Below are 26,869 nucleotides of genomic sequence, written 5' to 3'. Positions count from 1 at the left end.
GCTTTTAATTTTTTTTTTTATTTTGCTAAAGCCAAATATCACTGCCAATGACTTAAAAGTAAAATGAATGATTGAGATAGTACAAGCATACTTAACTTATTTACTCTTTTTCAAAATGTTTTTTACCCCCAATACTATTTACATAGAAGGCAGGGATAATAACTAATAATTTTTATTGGGCCTTATGGAATCATAATTAATATTGCCTAATATATTTTCATTGTTTAAATTATTATGATTCATATTAATTATTTTAAATGTTTATTATTTTCACAGTCTGTGCAATGAGGTAAGCGAAGCACGTCAGCCCGGATTTTTCAACAACAAAGCCACATATTTAATGAAAAGGCACTATAGCAATGTAGCATTTAGTTGCTAGGCGAGAAAACAACCACTTTCTGCATAAATGACCTTGATAAAAAGGCAGTTAATAACTAACAAAAACATCTCTCTCCTGGTAAACTGAGTTTAGCCAGGCAAGCTAAAATCATTATCTTTTTATTAAGGCGCCATAAAGACATACATTTTTAACATAGGCCTACTAAAGGTTAACATTAGTTGGTTTGGAAGTGGTTAATCGAGGAGCCACTATTGCAGATTAACCATTGAGCAACAATCACTCTTGTGAACGACGTCTGCACCTGAGCACAGTTTTGACACTCTTCTCAGGTATACAGAACTTCCATAGTTGCTACAGTACATAAATTTTGCCTAATTAGGGATGCTTGGAAATAGACAAAAAAACTACAGAAATTTATCATGGCCTAGACCCATAAATGTATGTAGGTCTAGGCCAAAACAAATGACTTTTCCATCAGGATCTTTGAATGCACTGTTCCTAGACAACTTGTATTTGTCAGATTTTTGATCAATTACTGTGAAAACTAAAAAAAGTGGAATGTAAATCTTCATCTTGTCCCATTTGTTTGAAATTCCACAGCTGTTTTCACCCTGTACCTTCAATTTAAGCAACCCATATTTTGCACTCCAAGACAAATTATTAGGTGCTACGGAAATTTTGTATTTACTACGGATATTTAAATACGTGATTACTGAAATGCATTTTACTAAACTTGAGAAGTCTGCTAACTCACGAAAAATGTATCATAGGTCCTTGGGCATACAGTAAGCACATACCAATGAAATTTGGGTTGGTTTTGGGGGCCAGCCCCAGGAGAATCCTCATTTTACAAAATAATTATCAATTTTACAGAATAAAAAGGCAATTTTTTTAAAACTCCATGCCCCATTCAAAGTCATATTTTTTTCTCTGAAAGAAATTTATAAAAGTAAGCTGAGTGAAGTATGGGATGGGCTTATGAATACAGAACGGTAGTTGGTAGTAAATGATGTCCTGAGATTACTTGCTACCCAGTGTAAAATAAACAAACAACATGGACCGTGTGCTTAAGTTTTTGAACAAAATGTACTTACCTTAGTGAAAACATTACACTCTCCATTTGGTGTATTGCAACTGCTGGGGCATCCTTGTGCCTGACACCATTCTCCTACATAGCCACTGTTGCACGTGCATGTGTTATCTACACACGTGCCATGGTCAGAACAATCCAATGTGCAATTTTGAATGTGATACGTTGCTTGGAAGCCTTCTAAAACATAGTTGCTATCACTGTACAACACTACAAGCATCTGAAATTAAAATAATATTAAGATAAAGCTTTTTTTGTGGTGATTAATTCATATATGAAAAAAGGCTCTAAAACCTTGTTCGCAAAATTTTTGACCAAGGCAAAAAGTAAATTTACCTGGCTAAATCATAATACCACTTTAATGCCTGTTGAAATGTGGGGGCCAAAACATCCTTAATGGAAACACTAACACAATCATTACTCTGGGCATTCAAATGTACAGACAAGCAAAATTAAAACTAAACAAAAACATAAAAATTGGTCAGAGGGCCTGAAGTGAATTTTTGATTTAACACTGAGGCCGGAAGAATTTAGTAAGAAATCAATTTACTCTGTGAATCAATTCTAATTTTGAATGCATAAAATTAAACAAGAAGGTATAGGTTTAGTTTAATTTTGCACCATATTTGCTTCAAAATTAACTTAACTGTTGTATCAGTAATTGTACATGTGTGGTACAGTATGTACCAATTGGGTGAAAGAAATGTGTATAAAAATATAATAATAAAAATAATAATAATAATAATAATAATAATAATTACGACACTGATGATTACAATCATAATATAATAATAATTACATTAATTATACAATAATAGACTGTAGTATTTAAAATGCTTTGAGGATACTGTATAAGTGGCAAAGGAGTTCTTATGTTTTTAATCTGTTAATTGAAATAGGGACTTCTATTATGTTTGTAATACTAGCCAGTATAGAAACCCTGGTGATGCTACTTGTCACCAAAAAATTGGAAATCACTAGCAATGGACCTTCAGTGTCAATTAAACTTACAGTAACAACTGGCTAATCACAACACACTTAAGCAGGGACAGGAATATGTGCGTGATCCACAACACAAAGGCGCAATGTTACGACTGTACGAACACTCGGTTGTTGGCAGATGCTCTTTCTATGGAGAAAATGCAACACCATGACGCGTGCACAATAGATTGCTTTATTGATGAACCACTCAGACTGCCATCGACATCAGCAAACGACGTCGCACCGTCTTTAGCGCTCACAGAGAGTGAAGATTTGTCAGCCGGCGGTCGTACGAGTCGTACAAAGCAGTGAGTGCCAGGCTTTAGTAAAACGGTCATGTATAATTTTACATACCTTGCCCGACTTGGCAACAATGAGCTCTGGAATGGCATCACCACTCAAACTTGCAATTAGTGGGCTTGTGTAAGAGTCGCCATCATATACAAACAGAAAATCAAATGTGCATTCAGTCTCGAAACTACTGAATTGAAGTACAATCTTGCTTCTATTATTAGGTGCTGGAAAGAGACAATGAATGCTTTCACATGGTAAAACAGATATTGTAAAATGGAATCTTATATTTGTTAGGCTATAGGCCTAGGCCACAATGTTAACATCTGACTGATTACAAATTTAACTACTTTTAATAAAATTTGACAAATATTTTATTATTAGGCCTAGCCTAGTTTTGATATGCTCACCTTGGATAAGCCATTCACACTGGCTTTTTTCAACATAACTGTTACTGCCATCAGAAATAACTCCACTAAAAGAAGTTAAAATGCTTCTGCCACTATCCCCACACTTTCCTTCGATGACGGTAAAATGAAAGTTGAAAATTAAAAGTATAAAAAATATAGAAAATAGTTTGTTTATCTTCATAAGACTTCCATTTGTTGACAAAAATAATCGTCGACTTTTCCAAGTCTCTGTGTTAACTTGCTGACAACATCCAACAGTTGAAAATGTTCTTTTAAATGTGTAGATTAACATTGTTAACGGAACGATTTCATTACACATTTTGTCATTTCGCCATTTCCGCTAGGCCCATGTCGTCGACAATTAATGCGAAGAGTTATGAGCCCTCTCAAGTGAGGATAAGAAGCATTGTCCGGAAAGAGCAAGGCCCAAACGGGACAAAGACGCTGTTTCTTACTCAGTTTCCGTAAGCAACCGTGACAACAATAAACCACATTTGAACAACTAATCGACAGATATCCCTCTGTAGATATCATAAATACTCAATGAGACATCACAATAAAAAATACTTGAAATTCAGACTTTTTTGGAGCTAAGCAAACGAACTTCGTTGTTTACACTCTGCGGAAGCTTACGTAGTAACCTCAAGCTTCAATTTTAATAATGTAGAATGGAGGAATCCTCCATGGTAGAATTATTGAAGCGCCCTCAGGAAGTTTTAAAAGACAGTACCTATCATCAGGAATGATTCATTGAATACTGTAAGATTCAAAGTTTTAAATGCTTATTGGCATTTAAACTGTTTAAAAACTGCCTTAAACAAGAGGACGCTTCTATTATATTCATCATGTAGATACTATGTACAAAATAACATGATTAACTCATCTATAAGTTCAATAGGCCTATTTCATTGCTAAACCATCGAGCGATATAGACATATTTGTAGGACTCCTTTATATTGTGAAAAGAGAGGAATCAAGGAATCCTGAACAATAGATGCAAATTGCTAGAAAACAATTCCAAGAGTACAGTATTAATGTCGACAGCAAGTTTATGAAAATTATGAAATTATCATGAATAAAGCTTTGAACTGGTAAAAATATACACAATTGCGGAGGTATTGGTGAGGTTTAGCCAACAACATCAAAGTGCAAGGATTTTCCAAGCAACGCGATTATCCGTAACCCAACTTCACCTTTTAAAGGCATATACTTCGCAATTAAAATGACTATTTGGTAGGCATATATAGAATCTAATAATAATGTCCTCTATCTGGCACAAGCAAACTCCTTTCGGAATTTGGTTCGGAACTCGGAACTGCACTTGGGATAATTATTAATAATGGTTTTATTACACCTGTGTCAATGAAACAGTCGTGTACCTTTTGTGTGAGGTAAAAGTTTAGACCATGGCTATGGCCTATTATTGAGAATGTTAAGTTAGATGTTAAGTGAGAATGAAACAGATAAAACAGGATCAATCTAGATTTTAAATAACTCATTTTAATTTGTTTAGGAATACAATAATTTTTTGCGGTTTTCTCAAATAATTTTATTTTTCCCAGGTCATGCCGTTATTTTGGAATTTGGTTTGGAACTCGGAAGTGCACTTGGTTTTATTACAATGAAACAATCGTGTACCTTTTGTGTGCGGTAAAAGTTTCAGTTTAGACCATGGCTATGGCCTATTATTATTACTGTTACGTGAGAATGGAACAGATAAAACAGGATCAATCTAGATTTGAAAAATCCCTTTTAATTTGTTTAGGAATACACTAATGAACGCCAATATTTTTTTTAAAGGTTTTCTCAAATAATTTTATGTTTCCCTAGTCATGCCGTTATTCAATGCATTGTTAAGAAGAGTCGACCGCTTTCTATTCCTAATCCAGGCTCTCGGAGATTTTGAGGAGTTCGGGGAATACCCAACAGAAATACCTTTTATTAACAGGTAGCACCGAGGGTATATTCGTTAACAACAACCGGTATATAATACTAGGAACACTACCGTTTACAAGAAATGCTATAACTCCAAGTAGGCCTAGGTCCTCATATTCTCAGTCCAATCTATCATGTTGTATAAATCCTCCATTCAGGAAAGATTGCTTTTAATTTAAAATACATACAGTTAATAGCTATTTGTTACATCAGTCTTAAACGAATTCCTAATTCTGAATGGGATGTTAATGTGTGTATAGATAATTATAGTTTAGGCTAGAATATCCAATCACAACTTGGAATTTGTTTAAGACTGTTGTAACAACAGGTGGGTTGTTTCCAACAAGAAATTTAACAATGAACATTTGTAGATCAATGAAAACCTTTTTTTTTTTCTTTATCTGTGTATAAATTAAAAAAAAGTAATTTTATTCTACTTTTTAAGGTTTATTTTCTCAATTGTTAATTTTCGGATCGAAAACCTACGGAGGCGATCAGAAAATGGAATCAGTATATGTAAGAATAAGGACGCTGCAGAGGGTTCTGCGCTTCGAAAACGCGGCCCGTACTTTGGTTTGGATCCGAAGTGAACGTTGTTGAGATCTTCTTGACACAAGGTCTTTCTTCTCGTCATGTCGAACTTTAATCTTCAATTCTTTTTCGGCCTACTTTTTCTGCCTACTTCTGCCTAATCCCAAACCCATCAATTGCAAATTGTCTACGGTGTGTTTTTAATGGTTTTGTGTTTTATATTTGGTTTCATTTCTTTTGTTGTACGGTACCTTATTCTTGATTAAACGGTAGATAATGTAAGCCTACGTTATATGATTATTTTTAGCAGACAAAGACTGTAATAGCTCATGTGGCAGTAAATAATTAAATTTAATTCCATGAATATATACAAAAAATATTCAATCACAACAAATCTGGGATTATATGCCGCGAATCAATCAAGGACGTATAACGTTAACAAAAGTACTTGATACAATAGCGAATGAGTAGGCCTAGCAAAAGTTCAAGAAGATCAGTGAAAGCCAAGTTCGCATTGAAAATTAAAGGCTCTCATAGGCTACATTCAGAGAGAATATTTAAATGCTGGTTGAATGTGAGTTACAGGGCATCTGGAGCGAATTAGGAGTGAACAAGTGGACTGAATTAAGGTACGGTTATTTTATTTAAATTACAATTTGTATTTATTTACTATTGGTCAGTCTGCGCCTCAACGTATCTGTATATTCTATCTTCTCGGGCTAGCACTTTCCATCTTATGCTAAAATCATACGAAGACAGAGCATTTTCTGTTTGTGCCTTAAACTGTGGAGTTATACGGTACTACGGTACCCATTCATGTCCGCAATTCTCCATCATTGCCATTTTTTTATACAACCTTCATTTTTGTGCCGTCACTATCTGGAGATGGATTGAGAATTTGATCAACGAACGTTTTTGCTAAAGTTTGAGTCGCATAATAACAATTTCGGCCTAATGCAAGTAAGCTTTATTGATTTGCTAATACAATTTGCAATGCAAGGGTGCCAATACAAGGATGACGAGCACCCTGTGAATATACTTTTAAATTGAAAAAGTAGGCCTATTATAGGCCCTGTTACACCTAGACCTTCAATTTCGTTTAGGAATGTTAAATACATAACGTGCTCATTAATAAAACTGACCCCCAACGCAATGCCAACCCACAGTGCTATCGCCGAAAAGATCAATACCAATTATGGATTATTAACGTAGCAATTCAAATGGTTGTGTTGTTATATTGATCTTAACCATATTATTTCAGTGTTATTCTACTCTCCTAATACACCATTTCAATATGACAAGGGATTGAGGCAAACGTAACGGATTCGGCATACCGGTAGGATACCGTGGTTCGTGATTTCCTTGGTTTGGTAAAGGAATAGAGAGGAGTAAAGTAAGCACAAATTCACGATAGCTTGTTAATTAGATTATTATAACGTTTTTGTCGGTTATGGTACTATTATCTGCTTCGTATTATATGCAGGTTGATATAATTCTGTGGAATTTTGTGCTAAATCTGATTAACCTTAACCTAATATTTGCAGATTCGGTATCAACAATTATGAAAAGTCGCAAAAGTATAACAGTAGAACCATAACTAAACTAAAGGAAGAAAGTTAAGGATTTAGCTAAGAAAAACGTTTAACATAGACGTAAGGTTGTTTGCAGAGCTGTTGTGGATGGAACCTAGCAATTGTTCTAGTAATGTGTCCAGTCTACGGTTGTTTGGTATTGTGAATTGCCGGTGTTTGTAACCCAGAATTTACGTGACTTTGTCGAAAGCACTAACTTAACTCGCAATGTTTTGGACGGCGGCCAGTTTGAAAATTACCAACAATTTTGAGGCCTCGGTTAATTAGTGCCCTAAAACTTTACTAACGTTCAAAAACTCTAGGGAAAATATCCCTTTTAGCACAAAGATCTCACCGGAGCCTCTTTTCAGACATCATAATCATGCACCCTGTAAGGCCCGCTCATGTGAGACCTGTTGCAATGATATTCTATAAGGCTTATGAGGCTTCGAGGCTTATGAATTGGAGTGGATAGGCTCTATGATCAGTTCAACAACGGAAACTGCCCCGTGTAGGCCTACGGTACGTAAGAATGGAACGGCTAATGTCACAAAAAGGAGAATGAACCATGAGTGTGTAAGAGTGTGAAAACCTTTTATTTCAGAGGCGGATTTATGTGGCGCGGGGCGCCCCCCCCCCCCCCCCCCCTTTTTTTTTTCTGAAGGTAAAATATGAAGAAAAAAAAAGAAAGTCATCACTGGCATCAGTCACCGGCCGGTGGCCAAACATCCATCTCCGGTCTGTGTTAAGGCTTCACTACGCAACTTTGTCTGCCGATTGTCAGTGGAAGTGTACGGTATTGTGTTGAAAACATTCCGTCGCGTGCGCCTCTGTTGCAGTTTGGCCGAAATCGGCTGAAACATTGCTGTGCTCCCTACTGTCACATTAAATATCATGACACTTTTATCCATTTCCACATTATTACTTTTAAAACTAATCAAAATTTTTAAGGTTATTACAACACTACATTCCCACATTGCCTTTATCTCCTGCGCTCAGATATTTAGGCCTATGATGTATTTTTTGTTTCTCATTAATGGTCAAATATCTCGTCGTTTTCATTTCTTCTTTTATCCTCTGACCTTTTAATTTGTACAGCTTTCAGGAATTCAATATCCAATAATACTTTACTGTCTATGGGTTTTTGTGCATACTTTTAGGTTGATTTATTTTGTTATCATGTCTTTTGTTGTATAAACACCTCTGTATGAATGGTTTTTAAAAGGATAATACCTCATGACGGCGACAATAAATAATTGAATAAAATTGAAGGTTACCGTGCAGATATAGAAAATACATATTAATTGATAGACAATGAATCTGAAATTACTGAATACCGAGTCAGCAAATCAGTAGGCCAGTTAGATAATACGGTCTAAAAGATAGCAAGTTTGCAAGTGTTGGTCAAGAGGTTTGACCTATAGAACAACTCATGGGGAACAGGAGTAAAAGAGACAGCTGGCCTACATGAGGTATCCTAATAATTATGTACAATTTACAGACTTCTTTTCACATGATATAGGCCTAATTATGCCATTTGAGATCGCAGGATTTGAAAAACCGAAATATTTAATGAAATATGCGTACAAGTTGTTTTCATGCACTTATATTAGAAAGTGATAGCAAGTTGATGAAAATAGAGCTCTCCGTAGCTGACCAATCAGAACAGGGTCAGTGATACGCACGTATTTGCGTATGCTTTTACACTGTCGTTTTTGTGGGACCTTAGCAACAATATCCAAGGAGCAAGGCTTAGAGGAAAGGTCCATTTAATTGACGTCTTTTTCAAGATCAAAAGCGGCAGTTGGTAAATAATGTGATCATCCTCATTATCGACCCTCACACCAAGAAACGTTCTTCATAATCAGAGCTACGGTACAGAAAATTCGCTACCAGTTAATATGTGGTCAAGTGCTTTGGATTGGATTGGATTTATTCGGTGTAAACACCAAGGATAGCCCACGAAAGTCTAGAAGAAGACTTATTTCCAATGGGGTCCTTCTGGTGGTGATTGGGCGGTAGGCCTACACCGGCAGACAATTCCCTACTCTTTTCCGAAGCGCGTACTGCGTTCTTATGGGCCATAAATGCACTTAGATGCAAACGTCTCATCCGAAATGCGGTGCGCTATTGTAACTTGTATTTCAACCCTTCAGCTGAACACAAGGAAAGGAGCAGCAATGGGAATTGAACCAGGGACCTAGAGATCTCCACGGTTCAGCGTATACACAGTGGCCACCAACAGATTAGCCGACTGAGCTAAGCTGTGTAGATAAGTTAATATTTAAGTTATGTTAAGGGAGCACAACCTCCGAATTTCGCATTTTCGTATCTAGAAATGTCCATTGATGTGTACAAAATGATACTGATTAACTGAGAGATTGTTTGGTTGGTTGGTTAATAGCAGTGTCGTATCTAGAGGTCTGGAAATGGGAGGGGGGTGATGGGGTGCGAAGGTGAAGAAGGGGGAGGCGGCTCGATGATCAGTTGAGGGGCGCTAATTCGCAAAATATGGTGATTTTAGGTGATTTTGAACTACTTGTTCGTGATTTTTTTTTAGGGTGGTGTGACTGGGGAACGCGCGTCCTTCCCCCCGCGTCCTCCCCTAGATACGGCTCTGGTTGATAAACTTGTTGATTGATTAATTGATTACTCGATTGATTGATTGATTTATTTATTGATTGGTTGATTAATTGAATGAATGAATTACAGATTGATTGACAGACTCAGCTGCTTTAAAATCTGTTACTAAAATAACAAACGCCAAGACACACAGAAGTTAGACAAGCAAGTAGTCCCATAATTAAGATTACATAATTATACTTAGTTGGAAGTTAACAGCAAATGGTATATTTCATTTTCGCAGTTAAATTTTATGTTTCATCAAAGACAGTCAACATGACTGATGCAAAGAATGTTAACCTCAGAAGAACAGAATATGCCATGTGGGCTAATGAGCATGCGCTAGTTAGTGGTGTAGGTGAGTACATCCTCTCAGTATTATTTTAACATCTTTTCAATTGATGACAGCTTTTATGACTGACGCAGATGTTTGATGTAATACTGTTTATTAATATTATTACAGGACACATTAACCGCTTTTCCAAAGACCAAAGCGCCGTACAAAGTTGAAAAACACAAGAAATAAAAAGTTATTCACTAATGAATAAAACCTACTTATTTGGTTTTATTATTTGCCTTTATACTACATGGCTTAATACACAGTTAAAGTTTTCACCGAAAAAAGGCTTCCGACGACTGTCAGGTTTTTACAATATGTGTGAAAGAGAGTGGCGGCCTGCCCCCCTCCCCCTAAACTTTTCAAAATTATAAAAAAAATAGAGGGAAAAAATTATATTCGAATTCTGAGTCTGAGAGTGCCATTTCTGATTATGGCCATAATCATAATTTTGCTTACCGTACCTCTGCCCCACCTCTGCCCCAACCATGGTGGGGCTGAAGTGGGTGGACCCTCTATCTGCAAAAGTCCCTACCTGGGCCCCCTTTATTTCGAATTCCTGGATTCCACTGTAAAAGACAGTGACATATTTGTCAAAAAAAAAGTTGGGAATTAAATATTAAAAGTCATTGATAATACGAAATAGATTATTTAGCTATGTTATAAAGCCCTGGTGATTAATTCAATATGAACGAACGAAAGCCTCCCATTGAACCATTATATAAGTTTAAGCCGTTCTGGTCGGCTGGTAACAACCAAGGGAAAAAAAACAAACATAAGCCATAGTAATTCCTTTTTCCTAATGATATCCGCCTTGTGAATACCAAGTTTATTAAATTAGATTATCTATTTACACAAAACCCCTTTTATGCAAATATCCTCTGGTCACGCCCCCCCCCCCCCACCCGCTAAACTTTTCAAAATTATAAAAAAAATAGAGGGAATAAATTATATTCAAATTCTGAGTCTGAGAGTGCCGTATCTGATTATGGCCATAATCATAATTTTGCTTACCGTTCCTCTGCCCCAACCATGGTGGGGCTGAGGTGGGTGGATCCTCTATCTGCGAAAGTCCCTACTTGGGCCCCCTTTATTTCGAATTCCTGGATTCCACTGTAAAAGACAGTGACATATTTGTCAAAAAAAAAAGAAGTCGGGAATGAAATATTAAAAGTCATTGATAATACGTAATAGATTATGTAGCTATGTTATAAAGCCCTGGTGATTAATTCAATATGAACGAACGAAAGCCTCCCATTGAACCATTATATAAGTTTAAGCCGTTCTGGTCGGCTGGTAACAACCAAGGGAAAAAAAACAAACATAAGCCATAGTAATTCCTTTTTCCTAATGATATCCGCCTTGTGAATACCAAGTTTATTAAATTAGATTATCTATTTACACAAAACCCCTTTTATGCAAATATCCTCTGGTCAATCGACTGCTTAAATTAAGCTATACGGCAGTTAAGTTGTTTATAAAAAGTAATGTAATATGTTTTAAGTGTTAGTGTAAACACTTTACAGCCTATAGGCTGTGTACATTTAGATTTATTATTGTTTTGTTAAGCCCAGTGTGATTTATAATGGATGTATTTCCATAACGAATTATGACACTAAATTATTATCATTGTTTGGTTTTCAGTTATTTTGATTGGAGGAATTGTTGGACTTTTCAATTTCTCAGGTTGGATTTGCAGTGTGTATGCTATGTATCCTTTGTTTCAACGATAAGAATATCTAATATTATTAATCATTGTTTTATTATTATTATTTTCAAAATTATTATTATTATTATTATTATTACTATTATTATTATTATTATTATTATTATTATTATTTTCATCACCAACATGATCACAATCTTCATTGTCATCGTCATCGTCATCGCCATCAACATTACTATCAACATCACCATCATAATCACTATCCTCCTCATCATCATTATTATCATTGATCATTATCATTTTCATCAAATCACATGTTGTGATAGTGTGACATCTAAAGAGGCATGGAAACCAGGAAGTGAATATTTCATCAGAACACTAGGTAAATAATGTACCTGATTATGATAGAATATATTTGTGTACATAGCCTTTATATAAAAAGGGACCGGTGACTTAAAGTTCAATCCAAATATATCTTAAATGAGATATGACTTGACGATTGTTATTTTCATCAAGTTATTTCAGTCGCTGTTGTAAAATAGATACAATATTCTTTCCGAACTTGCCTTCAGCCCGTGCAGAACTTCAGAAGTTTCTTTTTTTTTTCTGGAAATAACGGCTTTTCGGCTACTTTTATCAATCAGTGCCTTCAAAGCTTGAAAATAGTAGTATACTATTATACAGATGGATGGATTTATTCGGTGTGAACACCAAAGATAGCCCACGAAAGTCTGAAGAAGATTTAATTTCAGTGGGATCCTTCTGGTCGTGGTTGGACAGTGCACTAGTGCACTATGAGACAATCCCATACTCTTTACAGAAGAGTGCACAATACTGTGATTAACGTGCACATAGGCCACAATGCACACGGGGCCAACAGTTTAAACATCCACTGTGCTGTATATAAACTTGCATTCGGTCCTCCAACTGAAATACAAGGAAAATAGCGAAAGGGAATTGAACAGGAGACCAAGAGACTTCCATGGTTCTGCGCACACTTAGTGGCTAACACCAGTTTAGTCGACTGGGAAGTTGCTTTAAATAATTATTAGGCCTATGCTTGATTCCTTATCAGTATGTTTAGATTCATCGGTTGCTTTATTACTATTTATGAATATCCACGCGGATATCGAGAAGATTCTGTTTGTATACGAAGAAGGTAAGACCAGTAATTATTTTAGCAATTCAGAATAAAAATTATTTTGAATATTTCGTGTAAAAACTATTTCATTGGAAACAGTAATAATTGAAGGATAACAGTTTGAAAGTATTCGTCTTCTATAATGTAATCATAAAATGCGACAGCGACAAAAGTCGCCAATAATAGGATGTTATAATCTAAAAATATAAGAGGAATTTTATAAGCCAAGATGTTTATCGTTGTAATAACAACCATAATGTATTTTTTTCAGAGGTCAAGATTTTTTCGAGCCATTTGTCTCCATCATCAGTGGAATATTTTTCGACAGTTACGGTGTTCGCGCTGTGGTTTATCTCCTGTATGTCTTTGATCTAATAAATATTTCCGTAATTTGTAAAAAAGAATTAAATTCAAGATGACTTTATTGACAATAACATGCCAAAATGTACTGGGATTTTATCATTTAGTGAAGTAACCTTCACATGTAGGCCTATGAGAATAAATTCTGAAATGAAATCTATAAATAAAATGAGCAATCTGTAACCATAACTGTACGTATAAAACAATAATTTTATCCCTTCTTAGGTTTTTCCTCTGATTGGTTCATTCGTTCAGTTTTATAATATTTATCTGTGGTTATAATCATTGATTTTAATTCCCTTTTAACACGATCATTTGATAGGTCTAATAATTTAAAAATTATGTGCTTCCTCTCAAAATATTGTAGATAAAAGCTTCAAAAATATAATAATTCTTTTAATTACTCATTTTGAAATCGTTCTAGTTTTTAGTTAAAACTGATAACTTATTGAATGTCAGCATTTCAATCTATCCGACATAAAGAACCTGTTGTCTCTTAAATATCCTAGGCTAGATTATATAGGTGTAAATGTGATAACTTTAATAAAGCAGCTATTGTAAAGTTATTTTGGACAATAATTTATAAATATTAACCCCTTGGAGCTATTACTGCCTTCAAATTTTGTTTTCAGCCACTTGACTCCTTCGGCTCATTAATTTCCAAGTGGTCTAGACTTTACAATAATTGCTTAATATTGAATATTTAAAATGTCTATCTTTGCAAATTAGAATTTATATTTCTTGTACGTAGTTTGTGTTTGCCGTGTGGAGGATGTCTGCCTACACTGACGGGCGGTGTATCACTTCTTTTCGCCTCCCTGTTATATTTCATCTCCGCTCTTCGGCATGAAACACGCAAATCGCCTGGAGCTTTACCAAGGAAAGAGAAATGGAAAAGGAAGAGCACGATCCGGGCGCCTAAACACCCACCGCCTAGGCTAAAACACTACATAACTACCAATGACTCAAATTCGCCAGTGCTAAAGGATCCACATGGTAAGACTCATGACAGACAGTATATCATTACAGAATAATTTTAAATTAGGCCTGTCTGTACAGAATTATGGAAATTACGTACCGTAGTATGTTTTATCTTTTCTCCACAGATGCAAAGAATATTGTTAAACCCAATATCATCTTGACTGTTTCAAGAGACGAAAGCGAAAACAATGACAACCATGTCCATCACTTTGAAAGTGTGGCAAATAGGCCTATGGGAGATAATTCAATGTCAAAGAACATTGAGAACATATACTTAACAGATATTCCATTTAATAAACGTAATAATGGCTATCTTAATCATGGATTTGATATGGAAAGCAATAGGTCTGAGGGTGCCGGAGTAACCAGTAACCTATGATAGTGAGATTTAATGTAGGCCTACAGGACTAATTGATATTTCATTGCTGCAGAAAATAGGAATTATCCCGTGAGGAAATTTTCCATTCGATTTCTGAATAAAATTTCTCCACTCCTGAAGAATTTCTTGTATCCTCGGATAGGAAATGTCCAACCCCGTTGTGTGTGAATTTACCTTCACTGCCAGGAAATTTAAGCTTGCTTGCTTGAATATTGAGTAAAGGTTTTTAGGCCTAGGGTCTAGCTATGGTTGGTACAGTATTTGGATGAAACCGACTGAATAAAGGACTACAAATTTTAAAAAGACGAGGTATAGAGAATGATTCTGATAAATAATAATACTGAACCAATAATACATCTTCAGATGTGAACACTTACTGTATAGAAGCGAAGAAAGTTTACTGCATTTTACTATAAGGGATACACAGGAGCTTGGAGTAAATTGGGAATATGCCTTGTACGAGGAACCTGGTCTGTTTGAAAGATGTATTGAAATGCTATTTCATAACTATAATAAGGAGAGAGTTGTGTAAAGAAGTAGATGACCGGCCCGGGTGGAGAAACCAAACGGATGAGCAAAAACCTGACATCTAAACGCCACCAGAAAGGATGACAAAACAAAATAAAAGAAAATGTCTTTAATCTGTTTACTGTCTTTTATTATCAATCAGTGTATCAAATATTCAAGCTTAACTACAGGTAAAATCCATATATTACATAAACCTTTAAAAATTAGGCCTTTTTTATAAGAAAGCTCAGCAAAATTAGGCCTACCGTAAATGACCGAATATAGACCGCAGCACTTATACATTGTTTGAAGGTCTCAGAGCGGTACACTCACTAAAATTATAGTTTTAACACGCATATCTGAGTTGTTGCAAAGTTGATACAGTATCAATACTTAATCCATTACCAAAACAGCATTAATCCAAACAGCAAGGTAGTCCCTATGATAGTATTGCTGACAATGCCGTAGCCAGCTATTGGGACAATTGGGACAGCCTCGCAGAATGTTTCTATTGGGTCCACATTATTATGTAAAGAATGAGTCCACATTTTTAAAAATAGGTCTAAATTATGCTGTTTTATGCACAAAATGAAAAATTTGAAAAATTAATACAGAGTTCTCATATTATGCGTATATTGGCTCCACGTTTAGGAAAATGGGTTCACACTCTTTAAATTTCAATGCGTTAAGTGGAGCCACCATGATTATTATCCCCGGTTTGAAAATCCTGGCTACAGCATTGATTGATGAACACATTTGATTAACCTAAACTCTCTAGAATATTGTTGTTACTATAACAAAATATGCACAAAATTCCCTACTTATTTCACCTAAGATGATCAATTGCAACTAAAATTCACAATACTAAGTTGAAATATTTCAAATAAATTAAGAGAACAATGGAATCTAATATCGATAGACAAAATGATTCCTACATCAAAAAATTTGGTAAAACGATTCACAGCAAACACACAAACATAATTATTGTACAATTAACAACATATACGTTACAGCTTTCACTATTGTATTAGGCAGTTTTCGCCGCACGACGTTAACCTTAACGTTAACGGATGACGTCATAATGTATTCATCTTGCGTTGCGGATTTTACGTGCTCGACGTACGTTTGTTACGGGTCTGCACATGCGTATTTCGATTTCTTTACAAAAGGGGCGGAGCTATCGCGCTGTATGTTGGGTACTAACGTTAAAGTTAAGGTTAACGTCGTGCGGCGAAAACTGCCTATTATCTAGTGTGAAAGGCTTCTATATAATTACGATTTTGAAGTAAAATGAGATTTGTAATAAAAAAAATCAATTGACTCAAACAAATGAAACATGTCTAATTTAACAGTGTTAATAACAGTGACGTAGAGGGGTATCATTTTGAGGATCTTATTTGGGCACGCAAAGTGAGGGGCGCTAGATGGAGCAATTTGTTTAATATTACGAAGTAAATGATTGGTGATTCTAGCATAAATAACAATGAAAGACAATAAAGTTTCCCAAATTTATTATAGATACTGTTATTCATTTATTTATTTATTAGAAATTTAACCTTTCTTTTTACTGGGATTGTATTGTGTTTCTTGATGGGCCGATCAACTAACTTGTGCCGTTGCCATTGCTACGTTCTCATACAAGCGCGCGTCTACGTCTCGAATGCAAGCTGTTTCTACATGCTTGTAAAGGTAGCTTTTTAAAGCAAAAGCTTTATTGCACTTCTTGCAGATATACGGCTTCACGTTTGAATGCGTCTGCAAAGATAAAATGAATAGTCATGTTAAAACTACTATGTACCTATAATGGCCTATGATATGAGCACAGCAATCAATACATTGGTCTGTTGTGGAATTTCTGCGATTGATTAATTAATTAATTGATTGATTAATTGATTGATTGATTGATTGACTGATTGATTGATTGATTGATTGATTGATTGATTGATTGATAAAAATAACTTCAGTAAATTATGTGGAAAGATTTAAGGTAAGTAAAATCAGCAAAATAAGAAACAGGGCTGACTGGTTTACCTGCTTATGAGCTCTGAGATTGGACTTGTCGGCAAAAGCTTTGCCACATTCTGGACAACGGAAAGGTTTTTCTCCAGTGTGTGTGCGTATGTGACCCTGCAACAACCACGGCCTGCTGAAACACTTTCCACAGATTTGGCACTTGCATCCCAACTTGTGAGTTCTGAGGACAACAGAGACAACCGAAGAGTTTAACGTAATTGTGAGAATAGGTTTAAAATTTGATAGGTGATGACTCTGAGGCAAAATCTAAGAGTTTGAAGATGACTACTTGATGTGTTGGCCCATGTTATCACTAGACACCCTCCTGGTCATATATCTACTCGAATTTGTAATAAATAAATAAAAATTTACAAAGACTCAGACTTTAAATCATACGGCCTATTTGGTTGTTAATTTCATTCATAACTTTATTTATTCTCGAAATTGCAAAAATTTACAGCATGATAAAAATATAGACAACATATAAATACACAGTATAAAGTACAAAATATCTCACTTGTTCGATCGTGTAACAGTTACAATTACAAAAGTTCGAGAAGGTAAAGCCGGACACTCACTGCGTCGTACGACGGTCGTCGACCGTCGCACGACGAATCCACATTCGCTTCCGGCGAGCGACAGACGACGCAACGCCGTATGCTGATTGTCAGTGGCAATCTGTACGGATCCTCATTAAAAAGACGATCCGTTGGGTCCGCGTCTTCGCGTGCGTTCTTCGTCGCGCGTTGCCGTCGCATACAGTGAGTAACCGGCTTAAAACAACGTGTAAAATTTTTAAAAATAGCTAAAGAAACATGAATTAAAATTCTTAAAGAATTTTTAAAGGAACAGTGCTTACCTTATGTGCATGCTCAATGCTGGCATAGAAACGTACACCTTTTCACAGTGTGGACACTTCTTTGCTTTCTGGTCAGATAGACTACGATGTGTCTGGCGATGCCTTGCTAAGTTACTCGATGTGCTATACCGTTTGCCGCATTCTGGGCATTCATGTGAATTCACAGCTTTTTTATTACACGTATTTGACGCTTGGAGACTGGAGTCTGCTAAACTTTTGGCTATTGCTACTGAGCTGAGGGTTTCAAGACCGAGATGTTCATTATACGCTACTATATCCGTTCTCCCATGATCCTCTTCGTGAGGTGTGATTACGTTCTGCAACTGCGTTAGTGTTTTTACAACTGTCTGTCCATCTTTTGATGTTGATATTTCGGAGCAGTTCTCTGGGAATATAAAAGGAATCTCAGCATTTTCTGTAGGTTTGTTGGGAGACAAATCACATGTAGTAACGGCCGTCTCGAAACGAGTGCCATATAAACCAAACTGTAAGAGTGGGACGTCAGTTGCTTGACTTCCGGCTGGAGGTGAGGACGGTTGCCGAAACTGATTGCCGATATGTTTAGCGAAATGATTTAGACTCTGTCCATTAAGAATTTCAAACGTTGAATTCGGCTGGTAATGATGATGAGTAGGACTATTATTTATTACAACTGTTTGTCTCTTCCTATTTGACACCGATCGGGTTGACGATTCTGGTTCATCAGGGGAAAACTTCTTCGGAGATCGACGAGGTCGCCCTCTACCACGCGGATTCTTAGTTTCTACAAGTTCATGTGGATCAACGACATGAAATTGCAATTGACGTGCCTTGGTCTGAGTTGATGACGAGGTTGACGATTGGTTGGTTTTCTTGTTCAGTACAGGAGAAACCTGAGTAGCTTCAGATGGATAGCCTGTGAAATGTAAAAGGTCACGTGATTACAACATGGACTACGACAAAGTAGCCTACAGTAACACTCAATCAAAGCGCTTGAATTTAACCACAACCTGCTTTCGTCAAAGTTGCTGTGACAACCACGCCTACGCGTGTATTTTCCCCATCCACAAATCATCATAATACATTTTTGAGGAAAACATTACGTATACGTTTTTGTTTTTTTTTTCAAAAATGTACATGCTTATTTATTACCAATGGGGGTGTATCGCCATACCAAAGTTAACTATCATGTATTTTACAAACCATAATGTTCGTAATGTGCTTATCTATAGGCCTATAATATTTATGATTAAATAAGATGTCAACTTTGGTGTGGAAAGCCGCCTCATTTAATAATTATATATCACAGGTAGAATACCTGATGGTAGATCTATCAAACGGTAGTCTTGGATCAAATATCAATGGGATAATAAAAGGTTAAAGGCTTTACATTAATATTGTTGTTCTAAATATTAATTAAAGTTTATTGCAAACTAAATAAATCTTAAGATATTTTACAATAATAAAAACTGTTTGGTGACGCGTAATGTTACTAAAATAAAGTTTTTGTGCATTTCGCATTTTGTATTCTGTATTATTACAATACAATAAGAGGGCAAACCATATAAATATTGATAAATGGAGGTAAAAACACGTGTATTAATGAAATAATTCTATAGTTTATTGTTAAATTGCGCGATTTCCGCCGAGTTCATATTTTTTACTATAGTTCCGGAACTGTTCCTAGTCAACCCAATTATAGGTAACGTTACTCATGCCATCCTCATGTGTACTTTATGGTAGTTACACATATGAATTTATCCTCAAGGGAGAAATAACAGACGGAAGCGTTTTATATTTGTTGATATAAATCGAACGTTTCCTGATCAGTCTGACGTTTAAAATGATTTTAAGGGAGTCGACAATTCGTCACCGACTGTGTTTTGCGTGTACATTTGCAATGATAACCAAAGCTTTTTGTCGGCTGAACTTGGCGATGAAACGCTGGTCGAAGGATAATAAATATGATGAGCGCGTGTTGCCTGTCTAATTCAGCCACGATCACATAAATCAGACACACGAGTCAGAAAATATTTTAGCGTATGCCATAACATTCGACACTCAAAATGCCGAGCATTCCGATACTTGTAGTAGCACAACCGCCTCTCTTCGGGTATAGCATTGATAGCAAAGTGAAGATAAATTGGTGATCGAGTAAACATTGTGTTCTGTACCGTATTCTTGCGGTACAAATAAGTTGAACCGTAAGCGGCGCTGTTGTTTCAACGTTTGAGGTAACTTAATCAACTCATTTAAATGCTATATAATTTTATCAATTTATCAATTTTTAACAATGTTTCATTAACATTAATAATTATAATGAAAAAAGAAAAGAAAATTAAAAGAAAGAGAAGAAAATTTACATATTTATACTATTATTTTCATGAATACATATATTATTCTCTTTCTTAGCTGCAGGGTTAATATTTCGCGCCAGAAGACACTATATACGATAGTGAAAGAAGCAGGCAGGAGATTTTGAACTAACAACAGATGTTGTAATTAGTTTACAGGGCTTCAATATTAATGACAGCTCATATGAATATCCAAAGAATAGCTCTTCTGCCGGGATATCCCTTGGCTATGCACCTGTTGAAGACAACTTGGTGAGTTGCTATTTAATATGAGCACGCCATGGATACAACTGTGAACACAATATGAACATCCTCTTACCAGTATAAACATGAATTCATAATCACGTTGAATTATATTTCATTAGCATTAATATCAGAGGCGTATGGCAGATTTTTTTTCTTTCCGTCAAAAGCATTGATTGACCGTATTAAAAATCGGTGTTTCTAGGCCCTGACTGTGCGTGGATGAAAGTGTGATTTTGGAGATAAAGTTACTCGGCCATACAATCTGAAGGTAGGGCTCGATCCTGAAAGTTATATTACAAACAACTCCTCCCCAGCCTCATACGAACATACGAACTCCTACCAAGGATTTGAAATGAAACTCAAATGATCTTGAAGTTCAGTGGATTCAATTAATAAAATATTATTTAAAGTAAATCATTAGTTCCAGGCCTGTTCATATTAATAATATTTAGGCCTAGCTGAATTACGAGTAAACTATTTTATGTGTGTGTGTGTGTGTGTGTGTGTGTGTGTGTGTGTGTGTGTGTGTGTGTGTGTGTGTGTGTGTGTGTGTGTGTGTGTGTGTGTGTAGTGTGTGTGTGTGTGTGTGTTCAGGCATAGCAGTGACCACAACTTGCAGCTAAGTAACGTATTCGTGAACTACTGATTTAAGTTTATAGCCTACAGTATTCAATAATCTAATGATTCATGATGAGAAAGGTCGAAGGACTTAAAGAAATATCGATGTACAAATATATAGTGTGTAGGCCTATCATCGTCATTTTTATAATTTAAGACACGTCAAAGTTTTAGCCTGTGCAATAAAATATATAAAGCCACTAGATAATTTTCTGTGAATTAAAATATGTATTAACATTAATATTAAACATCTTTAAACATCATCTCATACCGGTAATTAATAGAGAATACGGTATGCATCTATCTAAATACATTATCAGTTGTCTAACATTTCCAACCAAGCCTGTTGGCCTAGGCGAGCGTGTTATCGGCGTTTGCTGCCTACCACTTTACTCTCGTGCCGAGAGTAATCTGTTCGCGTGCGACTCACTTCCAAATATGGTCACAAACCTAGTGGTTGATGGAGAGTTTGGCTCCGTACATGTTTTAGTGGTGCTCCTGCTATGCGAAATAGGCAAAATATCAACCTGGATCTACATGGTGGAATGTCGTTTTAAGGAGAGGTAGCCATCACCTGTCCGATTGAAAGGCAAGGTCATGGGGCTGGAGATAAGTTCTAATGATGTCGAAAGGCAGATGCGGTGTTAATTGTAAATTGCCGTTCTCGTTAAAGACAAGTGGTCAGGAAATGTATAAGTATTAAAGAACACATTAGAATAGCATTAAGAACTCGGACAAACACTGTAATACTGTACATTGTTATTTCAATGAAGAAGGCGTGAACTTAAATTATGCGATTATATATATTACTACACTTTTTTATATTAACAAGAACACACCAAGGCTGACAATGCTTAAAAATAAGAACAATAAAAGAAAAAATTGAGGCTAGGAATAATAATGTCAAATGACGTTTCTATTATTAAAAAAACTAGAAACACACAAACAATGAAGCGAAATACATTAAGGTATCAATGGTTATATCAGGTTATAACAGGTTATATCAACACTACTCCATTAATGCACTACACTATGTTTTTTTATAACAACACATTTTATAGAAACACTGAAGCTGAAGTTGATTACAAATTGAGAGCTGAGGTAAAATGTCAAATGAAGTTATAGTATTTTTAGAAAAAAAAAAAACACTACAAATTGTTATCTGTTCTTTATGTGCAGTAAGTGTGAATATAGGCTTAATACCCTCTAGTACAGTACAGTAATACACTACTCTATGCCAGCAATAAAATGGTAGGCCTATACTGGTTTTTATTTAAAAAAAAAATGTGTATAGGACTATGTTACCCTTTATAATACAGTACAGTAGATACTGCTATACTGCTGTATTATAATTTTCCATCTTCGAAAAGTGTGTAAATAAGAACAAGACCAGCAGCTTGAAATTGGCAAAAAAGAACACAGAGCCTGGGCAAACTTTTACGGGTTATTTTATATGAAGATACGATAGTGTATCAGATAACTGTTGAGGGCACACAAATACAGTGCAGTGTTGTAGAATCTACAATCACAAATTAAAAAACAAAATCACCAAAGACATATCGTATTGTCATCATGTTCCGGTATCGCGTCAGCCCTGTTAATAGTTCTTCATCATCATCATCATCATCCTGACGTTATCAACAGGCGCCCAAAATCAAAGATAGACCTATTGTTAATGGCCTACTATATGTTCAATTCCATAATAACAAATTACATTATAGTTAAACCGAACTGTTTTTAAATCAAGAATCATACATCGGGTGTGTGCCGGGCCAGTTGGTACGGTATTCATGTATATTCTTGGAATCAAGAGATTTTAAAACAGATTAGGCCTAATTGTAATACAGCGAAATGTAGCCTATCGGAATAAAATAGGCTTAAAAATTAATTTTGTAGTAGGGTCTACCTTTGAGCCGCTTGTGTTATAGGCCTAACATGGTTATACATTAGGCTTATCTTAGCTGCAGATATCGAATCTGTAACGCCAAATACAACAGGGTTTTTTTTATTTTTTTGTTTTTGTTTTTAATAGTAAGGGGATGAACCACAAACATTTTCTTGTCCCAAAATTAAACCAACCACATCACATATTTTGGCCTATGCGTGCCAGTCTGTAGGATGTGATTATGTGCGACAGGTCCTATGTTTGCTGCTCATGTCTATATATGGTAATAACATAGAAACATCTGTTTTCTCTGCAAGAAGTTCGACAATGTTTAAAGAAGGCATGTTTACGTAAGAGACGGATGTTTAACATTGAATCATCTTTTCGATTCGGAATACTGTATAATGTATAATAAAAATAATATACAGGAAGTCTAAGCCTTGTCGTTTGATGGCTTCATCGTGACTAGAAATAGGCTATACGAGGTGATGAATGCTGGGGTGGTTGCCGGGGTTGGGGGCTCAGACGGTGCAACCCCTGTAAATCGTATTAAGAAAAATAATTGTTGTATTATTGTTGATATGAATTACCGGTATGATTTGTAAGGTATATGAGAGTGCAATTTCCAGGCATCTAAAGGTCCATATTCTCAAAATGTTCTCATTTCAACCCCAACCATGATGGCGCTGACGTGGTATGGATTCTCACGCACCCCTACCACCAAAACCTGCTTCAGCTCCAGGTATGTATATTCATATATCCAAGGCTCTAAGCCTACTACTTTCATTAAGGTACAGTAATTTGGTTTGCATGTTTTTTTTTTTTTTTTTTTTTTTTTTTGGTCTGTACGCCGGCTAGAACTACATGCGATAGGGCACACATGCTGTGATATCACTTAACATCAGATGGAAATTACCGTATGTATACATTCGTAACATGTCCCATTACGTAGCCTGTTATGCATCCACATTAATTTAGTCAACAAAGTTGCTTGTAATGTTACAATAGGCCCTTTTACTTCGAACAAGGCTATACTGCACATTTGCAGGAGTTTCATATTTACCATTTCTTAAAAGTAGGCCCTATTTGGTGTAGGCCTACGCATTTAAAAATAAATGTATCCGATACATAATAAATGTAAAATGCCCATCAATTAATTTTCACCAGATAATAACTTTCAAATTTCAAATTGCTCTTTAAAAAAATTGCAATTTGGAACATTTTCTCAAAAAATCTCATGCCTACGTAATGGACAAAATAAACAAATAATCAGTTAATCAATTCCACATCTTTTTTCCCATTACAAACAATACAAATGTTACAAATTGGTGGAAAGGGAAAACAACGACAAGATAATGTCGAAGTTATATCTGTCTCTTATACACATCTAGATGTGTATAAGAGACAGATATATATATACGGTATATAACCTGAATATGATAAATAAGTATTATAATAAAATAATAATCAGAACTCAAATCAGAATCGCATTTTATATAAATAATTATCTATTTACTAACAAATAGCCTAGCACCTATATACATTTAATATGAGGAGAGATTATAAGAAAATATTGAAATTTTATGAATGTGATTTGAATATACAGTAGACCTACACCATTGAATATTATATTTAGCGTAAGTAAATTGTAACTCGATTTTGTATAATCTTTATTTAAGGTCTAACAACTTATTGAGGTAATTAATTTGTGCCGCAATTAGTCTGTTTTTATAAATAAAGTATAAACATTGGTAAGGTAAATTATACGGCACAATCTTCTAATTGGTCTTTAGTGGGATCATGGAGCTATACGGTAGGATATTGACATGTGAAACCTGTCAGTCTTGCAATGCAACATGTGTGCTTTCGAGTTTAGGATTTCCAATTACATTTCAATCAATCTTACTTTTGTTGGAAAATTAGGTGGTTAGTATATCACGTAAATTAATGAAAATAGCAATACCAATTCAAAGTGAAAATTACCATATTTGGTCATGCAGATTTCAAGTTCTCACAATAGAACCAAGATTACTGTATCGTTAGGCCTAACTTTAAGCGGTACATCCATGTACATAGAGGACCTTATGTTTTAATAAAGGTGAACGACAGTTTCTGGTTATGTTCACGTTATGAGAAAACAAACTCATTATGTTCTTTAGATTTCATTTCAATCTTACATTTGTTTTGTTCAAATTGTGGTGTTTTATGGTATATGCCTTATATTAATTGTCCTATTTCACAATGAATAAAATAAATCCATAAAAAATTCACAATCAGTGCATACTTTTGATTTAACTTTGAAATCGTATTTAGTCCAAAAGTTAAACAAATGGTATATTTAAATTTTGGACTGAAATAATTTCAATTAAATTTACAATCGTTTAGTCACATAGCCTAGATATATATATTCAACAGTTTCGGTACAGGTAGCTCTGCTCTATCATATAATTAGCATATCAAGTGAGGGGTAAATAGACTCTAGCAAGTGCGTGCACTATGGTTCGTAGGGGTATTAAATAAGAAAACACGATTTTTCCAAAATGGGCTAACTGTGATGGAATGCTATCAACAGGTGGAAGACTTCAAGATAGATTTTAGTGACCTAAAGGTACATTCACCAAGGCCATTGAAATTCGAATCTGTTTAATCTGCAGCCGACGTGAATGGATTTATGTTGATTCCCATGCTTAATGAACATCCTTAAGATGACCCCATCAGACACCAAAGCGGACACAAAATCACAGCTAAACTGTGGCTTTTCTATATAAAAAAGACAGTTCACACGTCGTTTGTACGTCGGCGCATGGGGTTACACACTGACCGGACACGTTCTGTAATGTGATAATCGGTTTGTCTAAACAGACACGTTTTAATTATCTCATCTATAAAAGTATCGATAAATTGTGAATAAAGGAAAACACGTCAAATGATTGAGGTATTGATGTAATCAGTGTTTTAATCACACTCAGATATCATTTTACTTTAGTTTATAAACTTTTCCTTAGGTCAATCTAATTTTATAGGTCATACTAGTCGAGACGTATTAATATTAAAAAGTTTCAGTCAGAATATTCATATAAATTTTTGTATTTATTTTTTATATTTCTTTCGTTAGGCCTATCTCATTTCACTGGTAACTAACTAAAGATCTTGTTTCGTAAACACAATTCTACCAAGATATCACACCTGTAGAGTTGTTAACATAACGATTAACTGTAACATTTTTTCCTTAAGCTAGTCGGATTAATATAATGTCGAAGTTATATAGACTACCGACTCGACGTCATGCATAAAATGCACACAAAATGGGTCACAAATTAACAACTTTACTTCGGGGCTTTTTTGGTTGCTGATTTAATAGCACCTGTCGAATACCGGTAACGCTAAAGCTTAACTTGACGCTGTTGATGTGTTTCATAAAATGTAAACTTCCTAGGGGAGCAGGTAAATATAGTTGTTGTCATTGTAACACCTGTAGAGTGGGACTATCCACCAGATCATTACCACAAAGAGACTTATATTCATGGAGAAATCTTATTATCTCTATGATATAATCAAGGAGGTGGTACCAACCGTTTCAGACTTAGCAGGCTAAACCAAATAACTTTGAACGATTATCCAATACAGTGCTGATTGTAGAGGTCCGAAAAAGCGTGCGAACCCACGGACCACCTGTACACGGTCAGGGTCTCAGAGAAAAACCCCTGGTGGGACAAGGGGGAGAGATTTCATAATAGGATACCGTAGTCATTAGCATTTTGAGTCGGACAACT

The 26,869-nt window shown here is 35.5% G+C and overlaps 3 protein-coding genes across 7 annotated transcripts in view; 1 reads left to right on the top strand and 2 right to left on the bottom strand.

The window, feature by feature from the left end:
* The window catches only part of LOC117103669 (multiple epidermal growth factor-like domains protein 8), a gene marked incomplete at its 3' end in the record, with an annotated part of 36,365 nt that extends 32,591 nt beyond the window's left edge, over nt 1-3,774 (bottom strand). The window contains 3 exon segments of the mRNA XM_033244265.1: nt 1,435-1,650; nt 2,766-2,929; nt 3,113-3,774. Of these exon segments, the coding sequence (XP_033100156.1) occupies nt 1,435-1,650; nt 2,766-2,929; nt 3,113-3,431 (699 nt within the window).
* A 2,212-nt stretch (nt 3,775-5,986) lies between these two features.
* Nucleotides 5,987-15,276, top strand: LOC117103688 (cytochrome b-245 light chain-like). Of its 4 annotated transcripts, none has more exons than XM_033244292.1 (8): nt 5,987-6,207; nt 10,016-10,129; nt 11,753-11,774; nt 11,808-11,819; nt 12,859-12,933; nt 13,187-13,273; nt 14,027-14,271; nt 14,382-15,276. In XM_033244292.1, the coding sequence occupies exons 2-8, from the start codon at nt 10,048-10,050 to the stop codon at nt 14,633-14,635; spliced, it is 777 nt and encodes a 258-aa protein (XP_033100183.1). In that variant the 5' UTR covers nt 5,987-6,207; nt 10,016-10,047; the 3' UTR covers nt 14,636-15,276. The 4 variants fall into 4 exon arrangements, with proteins under 4 accessions (XP_033100183.1, XP_033100181.1, XP_033100180.1 ...); XM_033244290.1 differs by adding an exon at nt 6,840-6,971 and having other exon boundaries at nt 5,990-6,207; nt 11,753-11,819; XM_033244289.1 differs by having other exon boundaries at nt 5,990-6,207; nt 11,753-11,819.
* Nucleotides 15,277-26,869, bottom strand: part of LOC117103687 (zinc finger protein 771-like) — a 19,866-nt gene continuing 8,273 nt past the window's right edge. For both annotated transcript variants that reach the window (XM_033244287.1, XM_033244288.1), the window contains exons 2-4: nt 18,015-18,909; nt 17,174-17,336; nt 15,277-16,897 (exon numbers count right to left, since the gene is read on the bottom strand). In XM_033244287.1, coding sequence (XP_033100178.1) covers nt 16,742-16,897; nt 17,174-17,336; nt 18,015-18,909 — 1,214 coding nt within the window. In that variant the 3' untranslated portion in view covers nt 15,277-16,741. The remainder of the gene's footprint in view (nt 16,898-17,173; nt 17,337-18,014; nt 18,910-26,869) is intronic.

Source organism: Anneissia japonica, unplaced genomic scaffold (assembly GCF_011630105.1).
Source record: "Anneissia japonica isolate Jap-2015-1 unplaced genomic scaffold, ASM1163010v1 scaffold288058_len748972_cov163, whole genome shotgun sequence".
Classification (NCBI taxonomy): Eukaryota; Metazoa; Echinodermata; class Crinoidea; order Comatulida; family Comatulidae; genus Anneissia; species Anneissia japonica.
The sequence above is the reverse complement of the archived record's forward strand: the minus strand, read 5'-3'. Positions and strand labels throughout refer to the sequence as shown.

Coding starts and splice junctions, on each gene's coding strand:
- LOC117103688 (XM_033244289.1), top strand. CDS start 10,048: ATGACTGATGCAAAGAATGTTAACCTCAGAAGAACAGAATATGCCATG. Junction 11,820..12,858: donor ATTTGCAGTGTGTATGCTAT/GTATCCTTTGTT, acceptor CAGTATGTTTAG/ATTCATCGGTTGCTTTATTA. Junction 13,274..14,026: donor CGCGCTGTGGTTTATCTCCT/GTATGTCTTTGA, acceptor TCTTGTACGTAG/TTTGTGTTTGCCGTGTGGAG.